Source organism: Phocoena phocoena, chromosome 12 (genome assembly GCF_963924675.1).
Source record: "Phocoena phocoena chromosome 12, mPhoPho1.1, whole genome shotgun sequence".
NCBI classification, from domain to species: Eukaryota; Metazoa; Chordata; class Mammalia; order Artiodactyla; family Phocoenidae; genus Phocoena; species Phocoena phocoena.
The window spans coordinates 52,032,286-52,051,928 of NC_089230.1; the positions used below are offsets into that span (position 1 = coordinate 52,032,286).

At 40.7% G+C, this 19,643-nt stretch overlaps 1 protein-coding gene across 1 annotated transcript in view; it reads left to right on the plus strand.

Moving 5' to 3' along the window:
- RTN4IP1 (reticulon 4 interacting protein 1) overlaps nt 1-19,643 on the plus strand; it is a 45,954-nt gene that overhangs the window by 4,630 nt on the left and 21,681 nt on the right. The window contains exons 2-5 of the mRNA XM_065888815.1: nt 320-471; nt 1,255-1,323; nt 2,238-2,362; nt 14,773-14,821. Of these exons, the coding sequence (XP_065744887.1) occupies nt 320-471; nt 1,255-1,323; nt 2,238-2,362; nt 14,773-14,821 (395 nt within the window). The remainder of the gene's footprint in view (nt 1-319; nt 472-1,254; nt 1,324-2,237; nt 2,363-14,772; nt 14,822-19,643) is intronic.

Consider the following 19,643-nt stretch of genomic DNA (forward strand, 5'->3'; position numbering starts at 1 on the left):
TAAAACCTATAAAAGGAAATACTTAAAGTTCTGAAGACAGTTTCAAAATTGGAATTTCAAAAACAGTGATTGTGAATCAACTATATACTCCAGTATAAAATAAAAATTAAAAACAGTGATTATGACTTTCCAAATAATTTTCTTTGAAAGGAACAGCATTCATTGTTTTTATGCTTTCTTGTGTGATGGTAAAAAATTTATTAGGTTGATTACCTTATAATCTGCATCTTGAAGATCTAGAATTGTACCTGGCCTGTAACCCTGCAGTAGTTTTGAAATCCCATTCTTTTGGAAGAAACAAATAAATTGTATTTCATAGGTGGCTACGGAGCTACAGCTTTAAATATGAAACGTGATCCTTTACATATTAAAATCAAAGGAGAAGAATTTCCCCTGACTCTGGGCCGGGATGTGTCTGGTGTGGTGATGGAGTGTGGACTTGATGTGAGGTACTTCAAGCCTGGCGATGAGGTGAGTTATCACATTCCACTATTCCTTCTCAGCAGATTTAATTCTGCTGCTTTTGGAAATATATTCCATATCATTGACCTTTTTTCTTCTTTTCAACAAATACAGTGAGCTTTGGCTGGAGCCCTCATTTTCTTGGTTCAGTTCTTCTTTCTGTTTTTTCTAGTTCTGTCACAATAGCTTGCCGTGCTTGAACTTTTCTAAATCTAGTGCTCAAGAATTGCAAGACTTTAAGATATATATGATTGGGACTTTTTAAGTCTTTAAATGACAGTTTCTACCTTACGGGTTAGATGGTTTTAAAATAGCTAAAGGTTGATATAATCACCTGTCCCTTTGAACTTTTATACCAAGAAATTAAAGTCAGCTTATAATAATAGCTAGCACTGTTCTAGTAGTTTTTCATAAAATAACTCATTTAATCCCTATGAAGTAAGTACAGCTAGGCCCAGTTTACAGGTGAGGAAAGTCAAGCTATAAAGAGGTCCCACAGCTAATAAGTGGTAGAGCCAGGATTCAGGCCCCAGAGACTGTGTTCTTACTGGTACTCTAAGTAGCCAGTAAATACAGCAGGATTTACTGGTTATCTACCTCCAAAGTGGTTTGACTTGGTAAATCTAGAATCATACTAAATAATACATTGATATCATGTGAGAATAACTGTATTATTTGCTGGATTGCTGACTTGTGCTTTTTATCACAGGGTGGCGTATGTATTGGGGAACACTCTCGTGCTTAGCTTTGGCTTAAAAAGATCTGTTTCTAACGAAGTTGTGTGTATTTCAGGTCTGGGCTGCAGTTCCTCCCTGGAAGCAAGGCACTCTCTCAGAGTTTGTTGTAGTCAGTGGGAATGAGGTAACTCACCAGTTCTGTGCTGAAATGCCACTGGAAAGTAGAAACAAAGACTGACAAATATCTCTGAAATAATTGGAGTTTTTTTTTTTTTTTTGAGATCAGGTTCAAGTTTTATGGGTAGTTTTGAAAGAACTGAGATAGAGAATAGGAATTTTTAAAAGATCTAAAAAAGTATTGGATGTCGTTTAAATAACACTGCCTGCCAAAGCGTTTTTATCTTTGTCTTGTGGAACAGGGATTTGGAGCAAGATCTAGAAACGCTGCTGTGTTTCTTGGTTTTATCTAGTATAAATAGTTGAAACCAAATATACCAAGTGGAGCATACCGATTCATCATAAACAGAAGCATGGAAGTATCAAGCTGTTTCAGATAACTTTCAAAACAGGGGTCTAATCAAATCCAGTCAGGAGGCCTAACAATTTAATTAGAAAGAAGGGGGTTAATATTAAGGAAATTGCCTACAGAAGGGAGGGCAGGAAGGGAAAAATGATTAGAAAAAAGATAAGATTAGAAAAAGTCTGGAAAGATTACCTTCGAGTAAATGGGGGTGAAGGAAACAGCTGATCACAAAAACAAATTAGAATGTATTTATGAGGGTTCAAGGTTTATTTGGGTTTATTTCTGGGTATAGTTAGGACTAATGGTATTGTTGAATGTGGTCTTTTTATGAAGCATTATGCAGCAGTATCTGATAACGTAACCTATAAGAACTTTCTGAACCTCTGCGAGGCAGGTTGAGTCATTTGGAGAAATTCCTTAGGGATGATCTTGGAGTAGGGTTTGCAATAACCACTGAACCTGGCCGAATGTTATATCTCTGAAAATAGTCGGATTCCTGTGAAGATAGATGTACTTAATTGTGTTCATAGGTTTGCAAGTCATTGCTTATTTTTGACTGTTATCTTCAAATCTAGGTCTCTCACAAGCCCAAATCACTCACTCATGCTCAAGCTGCCTCTCTGCCATATGTGGCCCTCACAGCCTGGTCTGCCATAAACAAGATTGGTGGCCTGAATGATAAGAATTGCACAGGAAAACGGTGAGTATCAGTGGTGGCATCTAAAACTCCCTTCTTTCATTTGGTGACGTCTTTGCAGTACATTTGTCAGAAGCACGAAAACTAGGCTCACTTACATGAGCAGAGTTGTGCTAACAGTTAAAACAATTTCCAAAGAACTCTTGTGCCAGTTTGTACTTTTTTAATCTCATTCTGTTGATTCTTAGCTCAATCAATTGAGAATTTTAAAAATATATAGATGGATGTTAGGAGTCTGAACCTTCTAAAATGATGCAAAATTTTTGTATGTCAGTCTCTGGGAAGAAGATCCATAGCTTTCATCAGATTCCTAAAGAGGTTAAGAATGACTTCCTTACAGATTTTAAAGAATGATGGAGTTGCTCTCACACTTGAAGGTTTCTATGAAAAACAGATATAAAGTGTTTGAATATTGTTGAGTTCTCTTAGGCTCTGTGCTCTCTCAGGCTCCTTTAGGCAGTTCTGGTGCTTCCAGGACTTGCAGGTGTGCTTGCTGAGTTTGCAAAAACACAGTGAGTGTTAGATGTTCTTGAGTTCATATTCAGATTCTGCTGCTTTCTAGCTGGGTGGCCCACTTGGACACTCCTCTTTTGTGAGTTTTGTTTTAGGGGTGAAATGAGATAACACATATAAAATCGGTGGCACAGGCTGTGGCACACAAAAGGCACTCAGTACATGGTGGCTACTGTTCTTAGCAATGCAACTACTGTGTTCTTTGTGTTTCAGAAAGTTGGCATCATAGAGAAAACAGATGATTTTATTATTTGGTGAGAAAACTAGGTTCTCAGAACCATTCAGTGATTGTGATGAAGGAGAGAGCTGTAGGTCAAATTTTGTTTTCTGATTGCTAAAGACTGTGCCGGAAAAATAACAAGTCTGTGTCAATCTGTACTCCTGTTGTTATGAAACATTGCACTTTACCTTTAATGTGTTGGATTATAGACATTGAATTTAGTGAACGCTTAATAGCTGTATTTCTGAAAGCAGTATAAAGGCTGTTCATCTAATGAGGTGCTACCCTTCATCATAGAATTCAAGGTAAATATTCTAAAGGTCAGCGCTGTTTAATTTTTAAGCTTTTGGGCCTTATCATTCTTGAAGTTGCCATTTTGGTCCAACACTTTGTTTAAATTAAATCAGTTTGATCATGTAGATTTTTCTAATGGTTTATCTTAGTTAATAATAACCTTGCAAAAATCGTGTTCAGGATTTTTAGACGTTTATTATTATTGTAGGCTCTGCAGTGACGTTGATGCTTTGTTTTGCTTTTCCTTAAAAGCATTCAGCTTTCTGTGCCCCCCTGACCACTCCAGATAGAGAGCTCTCGTTCCTTTTGCTGGTTCAGGCCCTCCAGGCATACATTTTTTAGTATTCTGTAGAAAATGAGTTAGAAACTGATCTAACTATCTCTTGTCTTCCCAGTTTATCGTTGGCTTTGTAGGTACTATGTTATCTTCTGTTTAAGCAGTAATGGCTGGGAGCTGGGGAAGTAGAGACCTGGGTTCCTCTCTCTACACTGCTACTAACTAATCAGCTGACCACATGCATGCTTTTTATGGTCTCTTTGCTGTTTCCACCAAGTTACTGAGTGTAGGACAATGTAGGTTGTTAGGCGAACTTTGAGAAGTGGAAAGTTTTATACTTATAGAAGTGATTTATATATTATATTGAGTTGTGTCAGTTCATTGATTTAGCCACATGTTAACCACACTGGAATGAAATCCACTGTAAAGAGCCTCACTGGCTCATATCATGGACGTGTGTCACATTCCCACATGTGTGGTGACTCAGGATGCCTTTGTTCCGAGTGGCAGTGAGAGCTTGTCCCTTGCTGCTCTAGGAAATTTGTTTACTGAAATTATTACACATGGGTAGTAATAATGGCCTTCCTCTCCAACTCCTTATTTTTATTTTTTTTTAGAAATTTTAATAATTAATTTTTTGCGGCTGCGTTGGGTCTTCGTTGCTGCGCGCAGGCTTTCTCTAGTTGCAGCGAGCAGGGGCTACTCTTCGTTGTGGTGCACGGGCTTCTTGTTGCGGTGGCTTCTCTCGTGGAGCACAGGCTCTAGGCGCGTGGGCTCAGTAGTTGTGGCTCGCGGGCTTTAGAGCGCAGGCTCGGTAGTTGTGGCACATGGGCTTAGTTGCTCCGTGGCATGTGGGATCTTCCCGGACCAGGGCTCGAACCTGTGTCCCCTGCATTGGCAGGCGGATTCCTAACCACTGTACCACCAGGGAAGTCCCTCCAACTCCTTATTTGTGAGAATCACGTGAGAGATGTGAGCACCTTAAAATACTGTAAAAATAATTTTACATGAAGAAATTACTATTATAGGGGGACTTTACTAACTTAAATGCAGAGGTTCCGGTGTCCAAAGTGGCTTTTTTCAGTTTGACTATCCTTTGTGATTGGTGGAGCATATTTTGGCTTCTCTAAGCAATGATTATTCTTTTACTGTTAGCTCTCGGCATTAAGGCAGTCTTTAGTCTGCACAAAGCAAATCAGTGTTTGTCATCAAGGACCAACAGTGTTTTTCTAGCCAGTTAATTAAAAAACCCTAAAACTAACAATGACAAAAACACCCACCTTGAAAGATTTTACAGGATTTCTTTGTAACAAACAGCTTTTTGAAATTAAGACAAAGCTTTCTAAGGCCTCGATGGTGTTTTGCTTTTCCTTCTTTGTTCTATAATTATATTTCTGTAACAACTGAGCATCAGTTAACCAAGGGGATAATTTAATATTGACGTCATGTGTCTTTTTTGCCCATGCTTTGGTATCACTAGATTTCTTCGTGATTTATTCTGTAGGAACACATAGATAACTTAGGGTTCTCAAGATGAATAGAACTTTTTAAAAAAGTGGTTACACCAGATATTTTTGGAAAGGGGTTCTATTTGATGGTTATATTTATTGGTAGTGTCATGCTCTGCCTGAAATTCATCTCTTGCTGCGAGGTTGTACTTCACTGTTTGACAGAGGTATTAGAAAGTGTTAGAAATTGAACCATTCCTCCCCCGCAAAATAAATTTCACTTTTAAATTGTGTATACTTGAAACTCAATGAAGTGGATTTAGGAATGCTTTTCCCTTTTTCTTTTTTGAGATTAGGCTTTACGACAGTAACACTTAGTCATGTAATTGTAAATTAGGTGTCTGATTAATTCTGTTTATAGAATTAGGCTCAAACATAAAACATTGTATCGCCCCCCACCCCGTATGCTTACACCGGTAATTACAACAGCTTCCTTCTTTCAGCTGCCTTCGCCTGCCTGTCCTTCCCCAACTCGACCCACCTGTTCTTCCGCCCTCTCCACTCCCACCACCCCTGGGGACTTTGGGTTTTCATTTGCACTTTGACTAGGTTGTACGGGGAGACGGGAAAGGGGAAAGATAAAGAAACCCCTGTGGTCTACTTGCTTGGAGAAATCCTGGGGTTGGGAGGAAGGGTGCTGGCTCTGGCCTGGCTGGTGTGCCGCCGATGAATCATCTCCACCCCAGGCCTGTTTTCCAGGGAGCTCCGGGAGGGATCTGTTAAAGAAATTAGTAGCAAACTCTTTCCTGGCCATTTGTGTTTTATAGATAGTTGCCCCTGTCACCTAGAAAACTATCTTGTGACGTTTAGGAGTCGTTCACTCTTCAGGGCACCGTAACCTCACTTCCGGCTTTGCCAATCAGGTGCAGGTGTTCTCACCGGGGTCATAGCTGACCAAGTTGCCAACCCAACGATACTTTTCAGTTCTTACAATTTGAAGTCTCTGGCACTGTTGCCCACTTTTGTTATGCTCACTTTCTCCATGGTTTCAGGGACACTAAACTCCTTTAGTTTTCTTCTTGCCTTTTGAACCAATTCTTATCATTTTTAAAGGTTCCCTTTCCTCCCCCAGCCCTTGCACTGTACCTGCTTTCCCGTTGTCTCCCTCCGTCTTTCCTGTCTCCCAGGGTTATCTCATCTGCTCCCAGTTTCTTTACATATATAATTTTTTTTTTTTTTTTTTTTTTGTGGTATGCGGGCCTCTCACTGTTGTGGCCTCTCCCCTTGCGGAGCACAGGCTCCGGACGCGCAGGCTCAGTGGCCACGGCTCATGGGCCCAGCCACTCTGCGGCATGTGGGATCTTCCCAGACCGAGGCACAAACCCATGTTCCCTGCATCAGCAAGCGGGCTCTCAACCACCATGCCACCAGGGAAGCCCTCTTTTTATATTTTGGTAACTTGTAGATCTTATTTCTGACCCCATCCTCTCTACTCAGTTCCATCCAGTTAGGTGTCCCCTTTGCAGCTGAAACTCAACTTGTGCAAAACAAGACTTACTGATGACCACCCTGACGCTTTCTCTATATTCCTACTGTCAGTTAACTGTGATTTTCCATAAGCCAACATATGGTATTGTTCCCAAACCCTGCTCCCTCCCCTTCTGTGCAACTCGTTATTGTCCATGTCATGTGAAATTTAGGATTCTTGTCAGATTTGGAAAAATGTCTTCCAAGTTTCTTTATGAGTTGCAAGATTCCAGGGCATCTCATGTTTCCTTGTGCAGTGAATAAGCCCAAAATACTTTTGCATTTTAATTGACAACCTTCATTTACTAGCTTGTTATTGATATCTTCCCTATAGTGGTGTCAAATGACAAAAATAATACAATTTAATAACCAGTTTAATATCCTTTATTCAATGGAAAACCGTCCACAAGTGGCGGAGCTCTCTTCCCAAGGGATTTTGGGCAAGACTGTGTTTTATGCAGCGTTAGAAGTGGCAACACAGAAACAAGGCGTGATTGGCTAGGAGGTCTGATTTCCCTATAAGGCTAGCAGGTGCTGGTTTCTAGGGTGAGGTGAGCTAAAGCTGAGTTGAAGGATGGTGATTAGTGCTAGGTTTCCTTGGCAGTGAGGCAGGCTGGGACATGGGCTGGGCCACTGGGGCGGCCTCCATTTTGTGGGTCCTGAATGACAAATTACCTTTATCAGTGATGTGTTGTACGTTTTTACATGTCTTTTAATTGCAAGAATTTTCTACAGACCAGCTTCTGGTTCTGTACATTTCAGGCTTCACTTCTCTTTCCCTGCTCATATAATCCAATGCTAGGTACCATGATATTCAATCTTATCGTAATAAAATGTTATGATACCTTGTTGTGTTGACTTAGTGGGAAATAGGAATATTCCTGGAAGGCATTCTTAAACCAGGACAGCCTGTAATAACTTAACTGTACTCAGAAATTACTATGAACCACATCAGTATTTCCCACTAAGCCCAAAGCAGATGTATTTCCAAATCAAATCTAGTGTCACCTGACAAGAGAGGAACTATAGTGGAGAGGAAAGTAGGAGTGGAAAGAGGCAGCAGTTTTACTGATTGTGGTTAGTAGGGAGGAAAGATAATTTTCCATCTACCCTTCTGAGTTCTCTGCCGAGACCTCTGCAACAGAAGACAGGGAAACAAGAGAAAAACAAACAGAAGTTTCTTAACATGTGCACCTCACGTATACACGAGAGATACCCAGGAAAAATGAGTAACTCAAAGAGTTAGCTTAGAATTCAGGCCAAAATGCCATCTTTTAGTTCAAGACAAAAGATAGAGGAGTGTACGGAAGGCCAGTTGTGGAAAGTTTACCAGGAAAAGCAAGAATAAAGTTAGTTATGCAGATTTAAATTGGTGTCTCCTCCATTGATAAGGGTCTACAGTTATCTCCAGGGATTAACCTTTGTCCTTGGTAAAGAGTAAAGCAAGCACCTTTGTAAACTTCTGTCCTGCTTTTAGGCAAATAGGGGGAGTACAGAGATTTCTTATGCCAACTTCTTCTCAGTTGCCTTCAGCTCTGCATAATTCTTATGCGTAAGTGGCATATTTTGGCGTGCCACATTCTTCTAGCCTTCATTAGCATATCTTACTTTTGCAAGTTTTACAAAAGCATACGTCTGTTACCCTAAAACTCGGTTCGCCTCTTGGTGGGTGTCAAGCCAAAAGACACAACCACGTCAAAGATAAGGAGAAGGAAGGACTTGTAATATTATCACTTGCAGCAAGTAAGGAGAACGGTGGGGCTCTTTCCCAAAGCAGTCTTTCTCCAAACAGCAAAATTGGGTAAGTTTTAAGCTAAGAGAACATGAATATTCATGAAGGGGCTTGGCCTTTAGTTGATTGAAGTCACAAGGGTCAGAAGTCACATCATCATCCCTTAGGTTCCAGTTCGTCTGGTGGTTGAGCGATTCAGGCTAATCTTTATCATTGACAGAACTGGGAGTCATTACAACTGACATACTATCTTTGCTATTGTTACTTTCTTGCCTGATAAGACTTATTTCTGCATTCTTTTGTTCCCTTAAGATCGTTAATTACTGAGACCTGTTCAAGGGCAAGCCTTGTGGCCAGGCTTGTATCACAAAATGGTTTAGGCCAAAAAATGGCTTCTCTTCTGTCAAGAAAGCCTGGCCTGGTTCTCTTTTCTCTGGGGATCCCCTACCCTATCTGCTTACATGTCCATTCAGATGCATTGGTGGGGCTCTTCTCCAGGCCTTGTGTAAGTGGGAGGGACTGAAGCTTAAGCTTCACTGGCTCTGTAGGGGAGGAAAAATATCTTTCCTCTGCTCTTTTAAGTCTTGGCTGGGGCCCCGGTAACAAAGGCAGATAAATTAACAAGAGAAAAGCATACACATTTATTTGTTTGTAAGTTTTATGCAACATGGGAGACTTTATAAGGAAATGAAGACCCAAAGAAGTGGTTAAACCTGAGCATTTTTTTTTTAATTGAAGTACAGTTGGCATATAGTATTATGTTAGTTTCAAGTGTACGACACATGATCCGACAATCAAATGTATTACAAAACGGTCACCACAAGTCCAGTAACCATCTTTCACCATACAAACTTATTACAGTATTATCGACTGTATTCCTTATGCTGTATATTATTACATCCCCATGACTTATTTTATCACTGTAAATTTCTTTTTTTTTTTTTTTTTTTGCGGTACGCGGGCCTCTCACTGTTGTGGCCTCTCCTGTTGCGGAGCACAGGCTCCAGACGCGCAGGCTCAGCGGCCATGGCTCACGGGCCCAGCCGCTCCGCGGCATGTGGGATCTTCCCGAACTGGGGCACGAGCCCGTGTCCCCTGCATCGGCAGGCGGACTCTCAACCACTGCGCCACCAGGGAAGCCCTCACTGTAAGTTTTTATCTCTTAATCCCCTTCACCTATTTTGCCCAAGTCTCCTTCCCTTCTGGTAACCACCTATTTGCTCTCTGTAAGTCTGTTTCCTTTTTTTTTTTTTTTTTTTTTAATATTTTGGCCGCGCCGCATGTGGGATCCTACTTCTCCAACCAGGGATGGAACCCGTGCCCCCTGCACTGGAAACACAGAGTCTTAACCACTGGACCGCCAAGGAAGTCCCTGTTTCCATTTTTAAACCTGAACATTTTTATGCCAGCTTTGATGAAGAGTGGAGAGTCGTGAAAAAAAAGTGATAGGACAAACATATGCACCAAGTGTAGAACACTGAGAAAACTTAGCAAGGCCTGTTAGTTCCGAGTCCTCACTGTGTCCCATCTTGGAGATAAGGTGCTCTTTTCCTCCAGGTATAGGGCGTACACCTCTCACACGAGAGTCTTATGACCAGCTTCATGGGAGAAGATCAGAGAGTCCTTCCCTCACATGCTGTTTCTCGAATTCCTTCAGCTTAAAATATTCAGTCTGCTAAGGTGCCTTATGTTCAGGTGGCACTTCCTGAATCCTGTCACTTCCATGGTAAACCTCCCCTGACCATGCTACTTCTCTCATCCATTCTCGTGTTGCCATCATAATGAGCCTTCCCTCTGTCTTCCTTCCTCTGTTTTGCACCAGATGGAAGGAACCAGTGTCTTGGAATGGTTCCCACTGCCTGTCCCATTTGGGGAGATGTGTTCCCAGTACCCCAGGTTGAAATTCTGAGTACATGTCCCCCAGAACCATCGTTATACTGTGTATAAGGTTCTTGGTCCATTATGGGTTAACTAAACCTTTTTAAAGGGCTACCCTGGGCATCTTGCCAAGATGTATAAATAGCTTTGTTTTCATGGGAAAATGTGTTTAAAGTTCTGAACAACTAATTTACACATGAACTCTTCTGTAAATTGGGGAATGTCTGCATGAATTACGGAGGAGTAGAAGAAGGAGACACACAAACCCAGGCTGTCTTAGTCATGTTTGGTTGATTTATTTTGTAATTCTATTCCCCTTATTCAGATTAAGTTTCTCACTTAAGGGAATAAATTTAGCATATTATGATATGCTTTGCTATCTTTCACCCATTTTTCCTCCAGATTTAAAAGTAGTATGTGAAACTAAAAGATGAGTTTATACATTTTCAGCATCACCCTTATCTTTTAAAGACCATTTATTTCTACTGATGGAAGATTTAGCCGTATTTAAATCAGCTTTGTTTCGGAGCCATTAGGACTTAATGAAGGGCACTCTACTCTTGTGACTTTTTTTTCCCCGTTACAAGTATGTGGTCTGGGGGGAATCGTGAAGGTCATACACGTCTATGTTAGAAAGGTAGAGAAACTAAATATAAGCTTAAATTAGATTGAAAATGCCAATTCTCATTCACTAACACCTAGAGCACACCTCTGTGATTATCATTTCATAGCTGATGAATCTGAGGCCTAGAGATTCAGTTAATGAGAGAGTTGTGACTAGATCCCAGGTCTCTAGATATCTGGCCCTGGCATTCAGAGATTTCTGGGGCTTAGCCAGAATGTAGAAAATTGAAAGGCAATTCCCTACTTCTGGATCGCCTGCTGTTTTGTAGTATGTTTCATATATTTTTTATGCTTAAGGCAATTAGGGTGTTGATGCCTTGTCTCGTAAGATTGTGATACTGAAAAATGTGATTGTAGAGGACTTAGGTGCCCAGATACTAAACACAAAGTGACTCAGTCATGGAAAGGAAACTAGTTGCTCCGCAGCACGTGGGATCTTCCCGGACCAGGGCTCGAACCCACGTCCCCTGCATTAGCAGGTGGATTCTTAACCACTGCACCACCAGGAAAGCCCTCTCTCATATTTTTACATCTGCCACAGTGCAGTTCCCACTGACTGCCAAAGAAGCTGTGCGGGTGGACTTAGGAAGTAAGAGAAGAATGTGACTAAAATTCTTGGCAATTTTGAATTATAGTGCTTTCTGTAAAGAGAGTATTTCCTGGGCCCTTACTCTTTATAAACCGATAAGCAATACCTAGAAGATACAGCAGTACACCTTTCTTCACTCTACAAATAGGCTACTACTTCGGTGAAGTTTGAATATATTTCACGACCATTATAGCAAGCTGGGTAGAAAGTATTCCCACTATGAAGTGAAGGGCCACAGGGGTAAGCAACAGCAGTATTTTCCCGTTGTATTGAAAGTGCTTTGAAGAGTACAAGAATAGTTCCTTCAGCCATAGGGCTTCAAACCATGGAGGACCACCTGACTTATTGCTGGCTTGAAAAATATATTTGCCTGCTGTCCGTTTTGGGGACTTTCTTTGTTTAAAGAAAAGTACAGGCCCTGGTTGAACCTGCACAAAACATGGAGTTTGCATGACCAGAGAATGAATGGTGTGCCCCCAGGGGTGCTTCACAAACTGACCTGTCTGTAGTACTTTGGGCTTGCTCCTTGCCTGTTTTGCACTCGCGGGCGCCGTCAAGTGGCACCATCAGGAACTGAAGCTGCTAATGCAGAACCACTCCCTCTTCCACCAAGAACTGCTAAGAAACACATTTTTGCTTTTTCATGTGGAGGAGTGAGACTGCTTTGAATCAAGAGTTATAGAGAAGCTATGAATTGACAATAATGAGTTGGAGATGTGTCTGGCCATTGGATCCTTAAGCAGCCATTGTGTTTGGTATCCTCTTAATTCTCAGGGTGAGAATTAGAAATTCATTTCAAGCTTTTCTTTATTGGAAGAAATTTTAATGCAGTCTTTCAAATAGCCAGGTGATTCCCTCATTTGGGGTAGTAGCAATTGTTGTTAATTGTGGGATATAATGCTGATTTCGATTATTTTTATTTATTTAATTATTATTATTTTTTTTGCTGCATTGGGTCTTTGTTGCTGTGTGTGGGCTTTCTCCAGTTGTGGCGAGTGGGGGCTACTCTTTGTTGCGGAGCACGGGCTCTAGGCACATGGGCTTCAGTAGTTGCAGCACTCGGGCTCAGTAGTTGTGGCTTGTGGGCTCTAGAGCGCAGGCTCAGTAGTTGTGGCGCATGGGTTTAGTTGCTCTGTGGCATGGGGGATCTTCCCGGACCAGGGATCGAACCCATGTCCCCTGCATTGGCAGGGGGATTCTCAACCGCTGCGCCACCAGGGAAGTCCCTAGATGATTTTTAAAGTCAAGCAACATTGATCAGGCATCTGCTACACCCAGGCTAGTATGGCTGGTGCTGGGTGTAATATGAGGTCTCTGTCCTCAGAGTCTTGAAGAATGGCCTGGGCAGCAAGCATGTGAATGAAAGTTAACAATGTGTCCAATGCCAAATGCGGACATGAATATCAGGCTCAGGGTCAGGGCTATCTCTAGGGTATTGCGCAGGCAAACTGGGATTTGAGCCTTTGAGGGAAGGGAGACCTCAGCAGGCAGTGAAAGGCATTTGAGAGCCTGAGGTGTGGGCCAGCGTGCATGGGACTTGGGGTTCCGAGTGAGGGGGGACTAGGGAGGCTCGGGCGGAGAGTTCTGTTCTAGAAATAGAGGAAGTCGGAGTTGCAAAAAAGATTAGATTGTGAACAACTTAACTGAGAGTTTGACTAGTTACATTTTATAAGAATGTGCCAAAATAAGAGGGTATAATATCCCACGGATGAACTAATTTTGGGATGTATCTGAGAAGCAGTCTTAGTGCTTCTCCCCTCCCCCACCGTGCCCCCATTTAGGAAGCATTAAAGCTATTAAATGTGTGAATTGAAGGATTTTGGAGGAGTTGATCTTTAAAGTTTCTTTTATTCTTCACAATTTATAATTCCATGAAATGAAAAGTAACTTCTAAAAGGAACATCATTTTCAAAAAGACCTGTCTTAATTCCATTTGATGGTAATTTGGTGGTAATTTCAAAGGGAATAGCTGGCTTACAAATATTACTAATAACTTCTAAGATCTAAAGGGTGACAACCAGCCTTCTGTGATTTGGGTAAGAGAGAAAAAAAAATAAAATGAAACTAGGGGTAAGATTGTAGACAGAATGTATGTTCCAGGTGTACCTGATTGAGATAGGTGACAAAATTGCTTGCGCTTTCCAGCAGCCAAGTCAAAGAGGGACCCACAGCCTGCAGTTACACAATTTGCAGTGACAGATAAGTAGAAGCGTAGCTACTGCCACCAACTTAGTCTTCAGAAAAATGTTTTTTTCCTGTGGGCACTCATAAAGAGAATTCTCAGGAAGAATTCTCTCAACAGTATCTCCTTAGCTAATGTAGTGTCAAATATCAAACGGACACTTTTTATAATGTCTCTCAGCCTAGACTGGTAACAGAACACCAAAGGGCAGTTCAGTACAAACAATTTTCTGAGGACCTGAATCTATGCAGTCTGGGGAAGGCAGTTCACTGGAGCTCTAGCTTAATTCAGAATAAAATGTGAGAATATGTAAAGCCGTGATTCTCGACTAGTGATTTTCTTTTGAATCATGCCTCCTTTGGGAAATTGATGATAAGTCTGGATCCTTCTTCTCCCCGATGCACATATGCACGATCTCACCAAATTTTGCATGTTATTTCAGTCAGTTCACAATTTCACAGGGTTCACACCGTCACAGCTCTCACCAGCACTCTTCCACAAACTCCAGGCTGCACGTCCTTGGTCTAGAGTGGCAGGAAGACTACATACAGTCAGGAAACATGGTAAAAACCTGGAGCACAAGCATGTTTGTGCTGACAGAACAGATTCATCTGCTTAACAAGAAGCCAAATTGAAGATAAGATTGGTTTCCATTTATGAAAGCTGGTGAGTGTGATGGGACATGTCTGAACAAAAGACGTTTATTCCACTTTGGCAAGAATGTGGTCAGGAATGTGATTTTTCTTAGAGAGCAACTGAATATACTGTAACACACTAAAAAGGATCCCAAAGCTCCCTCTTATAGAGAAAGCTATGGTAATTTAAGCCTAGAAAAATTGTAAGACAGATGTTACCAAGCAGCATCTGAGCTACTTTAAAAAATACAAATCATTGGTATTTTTGGTATATTGTATTCTTGGCAAAGAGTTCATAGTATGTCTAACTTTAAGCACTTATAGGTTCTTGGTGAACCTAAAAAATCCTTGTGTAGTAGAATCTTGGGAAGCGGAATGATTTTGTTTGCTTTGGGGTTTATCTTTAAGCCAGTTACATGTTGAAAACGTCTTGTTTGTTTATCCAGTTATGTTGGCTTAATATTTTCACTAGTTATAGTATTTTTGCATTGCAGTGTTTTAATCTTGGGTGCTTCAGGCGGAGTTGGTACTTTTGCTATACAGGTAAGACAATTTCTTTATCTTGTGAATAAGAAGATTATTATTTTCATGAATTTATAAATTTATATATTGTGAACTATTTTTCCTTGAAAGGTGAGAGAAATTACATTCATTGTGATTTCAGCTTGCTCTTCTAAGAAGGAAATTTTCTAATGTAGAAGGAAGTGTTTACCTTTCCAGTGGTTTAATATATGAGTGAGTTTGTGGCTGGCCTGTATAACAAATGTAGGAAAGCTTTTAAGGAGGAAGACCATGGGCAGTGAAAGTGGATGGAAGTTTGCAATTCTGTAGAAATTGATAAGCTGGTTCTAAAATATATATAGAAATGCAGTAGCCAAAATGCTGTATAAAAATGACAATACTCCCCCAAAGTGACCTACAGATTCAGTGCAGTCTTATCAAAATGGCAGCTGCCTTTTTTTTGCATAAATGAGCAAGCTGAACCTAAAATGCATATGGAATCGCAAGGGACCCCAAATTGCCAAACCATCTTGAAAAAGAGCAAAATTGGAGGACTCACACTTCTCTAATTTGAAACTTACTTATAAAACTACAGTAATCAAAACAGTGGTACTGGCATAAAGATAGATATATAGATCAATGGAACAGAATAGAGCATCCAGAAATAAACCTATGGTCAGTTGATTTACTTTTTAAAGGTTTATTTTATTTTATTTTTGGCCACACCATGCGGCATGTAGGATCTTAGTTCCCCAACCAGGGATCCAACCTGTGCCCCCCTGCAGTGGAAGCACAGATTCTTAACCACTGGACCACCAGGGAAGTCCCAGTGGCCAATTGATTTTTTACCTGGGTGGCAAGACCATTAAACAGGGGAAAGAATAGTCTTTTCAGTGAATGGTACTGGGGCAACTAGATGCACATGCAAAAGGATGAAGTTGGACCTCTACCTCACGTCATATGTGAAAACTAATTCAAACTGGGCTAAAGACCTAAATGTAAGAGCTAAAACCATAAAACTCTTAGAGGGAAACATAGGAGTAAATCTTCATACATTGGGTTTGGCAATAGATTCTTAGAGATGACAGCAAAAGCACAAGCAAAAGAGGAAAAAATTAGATGAATTGGACTTGATTAAATTCAAAACTTTTGTGCATCAAAGGATACTATCAAGAAAGTAAAAAAACAACACACAGAATAGGAGCAGATATTTACAAACCACTTATGTAATAAAGGTATGGTATCCGGAATATGTAAAGAACTCTCACAACTCAACAACAAAAAGACAATCCAGTTAAAAAATCAACAAAGGACTTGAATAGACATTTCTTCAAAGAAGATATAAAAATGGGTAGTAAGTCGATGGAAAGATGTTCAACATCATTAGTCATTAGGGAAATGCAAATCAAAGCCGCAATTGAATGATTGGCTTAAGGAGGTGTGTGTGTGTGTGTGTGTGTGTGTGTGTGTGTGTGTGTGTGTATGTATACACAAAGTAATGTTATTCAGCCATAAAATATGAAATATTGCCATCTGTAGCAACATGTATGGACCTAGAGAATATTATGCTTAGTGAAATAAGTCAGAGAAAGATAAATACTATATGATATCACATATATGTGGAATCTAAAAAAAAGTAATACAAATGAATCTATATACAAAACAGAAACAGACTCACAGACATAGAAAACAAACATATGGTTACCAAAGGGGAGGGGCGAAGGGACAAATTAGGAGTATGGGATCAATAGATACAAACTACTATCCATAAAATAGATAAGCAACAAGGATTTACTGTGTAGCACAGGGAATTATACCCAATATCTTCTAATAACTTATAATGGAATATAATATGCAAAAAACCCCTGAATACCTGAAATTAACACACTATTGTAAATCAACTACACTTCAGTTAAAAGAAAACCCAGTGAGATATCACTTCACACCTACTAGGATGGCTATTAAAAAAATGGAAAATAACAGTGTTGGCAAGGATGTAGAGAAATTGAAACCCTCATATATTGCTAGTGGGAATGTAAAATGGTGCAGCTACAGTGGGAAACAATTGGGCAGTTTCTTAAAATTCTTAATTCTATGTTGAACATAGAATTACCCTATGACCCAGCGATTCCATTTCTAGGTATATACCCGAGAGAAATGAAAACCTATGTTCAAACAAAAACTTACATACAAATGTTCATAGCAGCATCAATATTCATAATGGACAAAGAAATGGCAGCAACCCTAATGTACCAACTGACGAATAGAAAAACAAAATGTGGTATATATACACAATGGAATGTTATTTAGCCATCAAAAGGAGTGAAATCCTGACACATGATACAACATGGATAAACCTTCAAAACATTATGCTCAGTGAAAGAATTCAGACACAAAAGGTCACATTTTTATATGATTCCGTTTATGTCATGTCCAGAAGAGGCAAATCCATAGAGACAGAAAGCGGATTAGTGGTTGCCAGGGGCTGGGGGAAGGGGGAATGGGGAATGACTGCTTGATGGGTGTGGGTTTATGTTTGGGGTAAGGAAAATGTTCTGGAATTAGATAGTGGTGATAGTTGCACAACATTGTACTAAAAGTCACTGAATTATACACTCTAAAATTGTTAAAATGATAAATTTTGTGTAAATTTTACCTCAGACAAAACAAACAAAGCAAAGTGCCCCAAGCCTCTAGGAACGGGATGGCATCTAGTGGCTGTTCCCATTGTGGTCACATGTTTAACTGGCCGGCTGCTGGGAGAGCAGGCTTGATTGAGCCTCGCTCAGGATGAGGGGAGAGGCCCTTTCCCCAATAGGGGCTAGTGAGCGCACTCAGAGGCTCTGCCACATGGCTTTAGGGGAGGGAGACTTTGGGTGCTATCCTCCTCCCTAGACCCTGCCTCAGACCTTTTGAGGACCAGGATAGTGCTGGAGTTTCTCATCCACCTGCTCACTGAATTGGGAGAGAGGGGAAAGGACTCCCAGGAGATTCACACCTTGCCTTCTTTCTAATTCACCATTAGATACTGCTATGATCTGAATGTTTATGTCCCTCCAAACTTCATATGTTGAAGTCCTGATGCCCAAAGTGATGGTATTGGGGCCTTTGGGAAGTGATTAGGTCATGAGGGCAGAGCATTCGTGAATGAGATTAATGCCCTTATTAAAGAGGCCCAGCAGAGCTCCTTAGCCCTTCTACCATGTGAGGACACAGAGAGGGCACTGGCTATGAACCAGGAAGAGGGCTCTGAACACATCAAGGTGTTGACACCTTGATCTCGGACTTCCAGCCTCCAGAACTGTGAGAAATACGTTTCTGTTGTTTATAAAGTACCCAGTCCGTGGTATGTTGTTATAGCAGCCCAAATGGACTAAGACAGATACCCAGGGCCTAGTCCACAGATTGTCAGTAAATGTGGGTTAATGAATAAGTAAATGGAAGAAAGGAAAAGAGGGAGGAAGGGAGGGAGAAAAAGAGAAATATCATGCCCTGCTGGTTAGAGTGTAATTGGTACAACCAGTTTGGAAAATAATTTGGCACCATCTGGTAACTCTGAATATAAATTGCTCTATGACGACCTGACAGTTTTACGAATGTACTCTGTAGACAGGCATATGGTCATCCCTCAGTATACCAACCTCAGAACCAACCTCAGATTGGTTCCAGGATCCCCTTGGATACCAAAATCCACGGGTGCTCAAGTCCCTTATATAAAATGGCATAGTATCTGTGTATAACCTACACACATCCTCCTGTATAATTTAAATATTCTTTAGATTACTTGTAATACCTAAACACAATGTAAATGCTCTGTAAATAGTTGCAAGTGTACTGTTAATTCAGGTTTTGCTTTTCGGAACTTTCAACTTTTTTTCCCAAATATTTTCAATCCCTGGTTGGTTGGTTGAATTCAACAATGTGGAGTTCTTGGATACAGAAGGTCAACTGTACATGCATGTTCACCAAAAGCTATGTACCAGAGTTATATGTATTATCCCCCAACTGGAAACAACTCAGATGGCCATCAGCAGTAAAATGGGGAAGTAAGTTGCAGTATATTCTTACACTGGGACGTTACACAGCCATGGAAACAAACTATAGTTGTGTGCAATGAAGTAGATGAATCTTACAAGTAGGAAGAAGTCAGAAACGAGTACACCTTATATGGTTCCATTTAATGACACTCAGGAACTGGTGAAACTATACAATAGTGTTTAAGGCTGCTTATCTAGATAGTAAATCTCTTTACAAAAAGGCGAGGGGAGGCTCATGTAGAACTCCTGATAGTTGTTATTACTTCTAAGGGAGTGGGGGGGGTTTGACTGGGAGGGGGAGGTGAGGAGATGTTCTAGTTCTTAATCTTGAGTGATGCTTAAAATAGTATTTGCTTTATAATAATTTGTTAAGCTGTACATTTGTATTCCATGCACTTTGTGTGTTATGTTTCACAATGAACATATTTTAATAAGATTAAACAGTTGAGTAATAGATAAATATCAAGGTAGAATAATATATGTACAGACAAAACACATTGGAAAACATCAAAATGAAACCTGCAATTTCAAAAACAAGCTAAAAAAACAATTAAAAATACGATAGAGGGCTTCCCTGGTATTGCAGTGGTTAAGAAGGTTCGAGCCCTGGTCCAGGAAGATCCCATATGCCACGGAGCAACTAAGCCCGTGCGCCACAACTACTGAGCCTGCGCTCTGGAGCCCATGAGCCACAACTACTGAGTCCGTGTGCCACAACTACCGAAGCCTGTGCGCCTAGTGCCTGTGCTCCACAACAAGAGAAGCCACCGCAATGAGAGGCCTGCGCATGGCAATGAAGAGTAGCCCCCGCTCATCACAACTAGAGA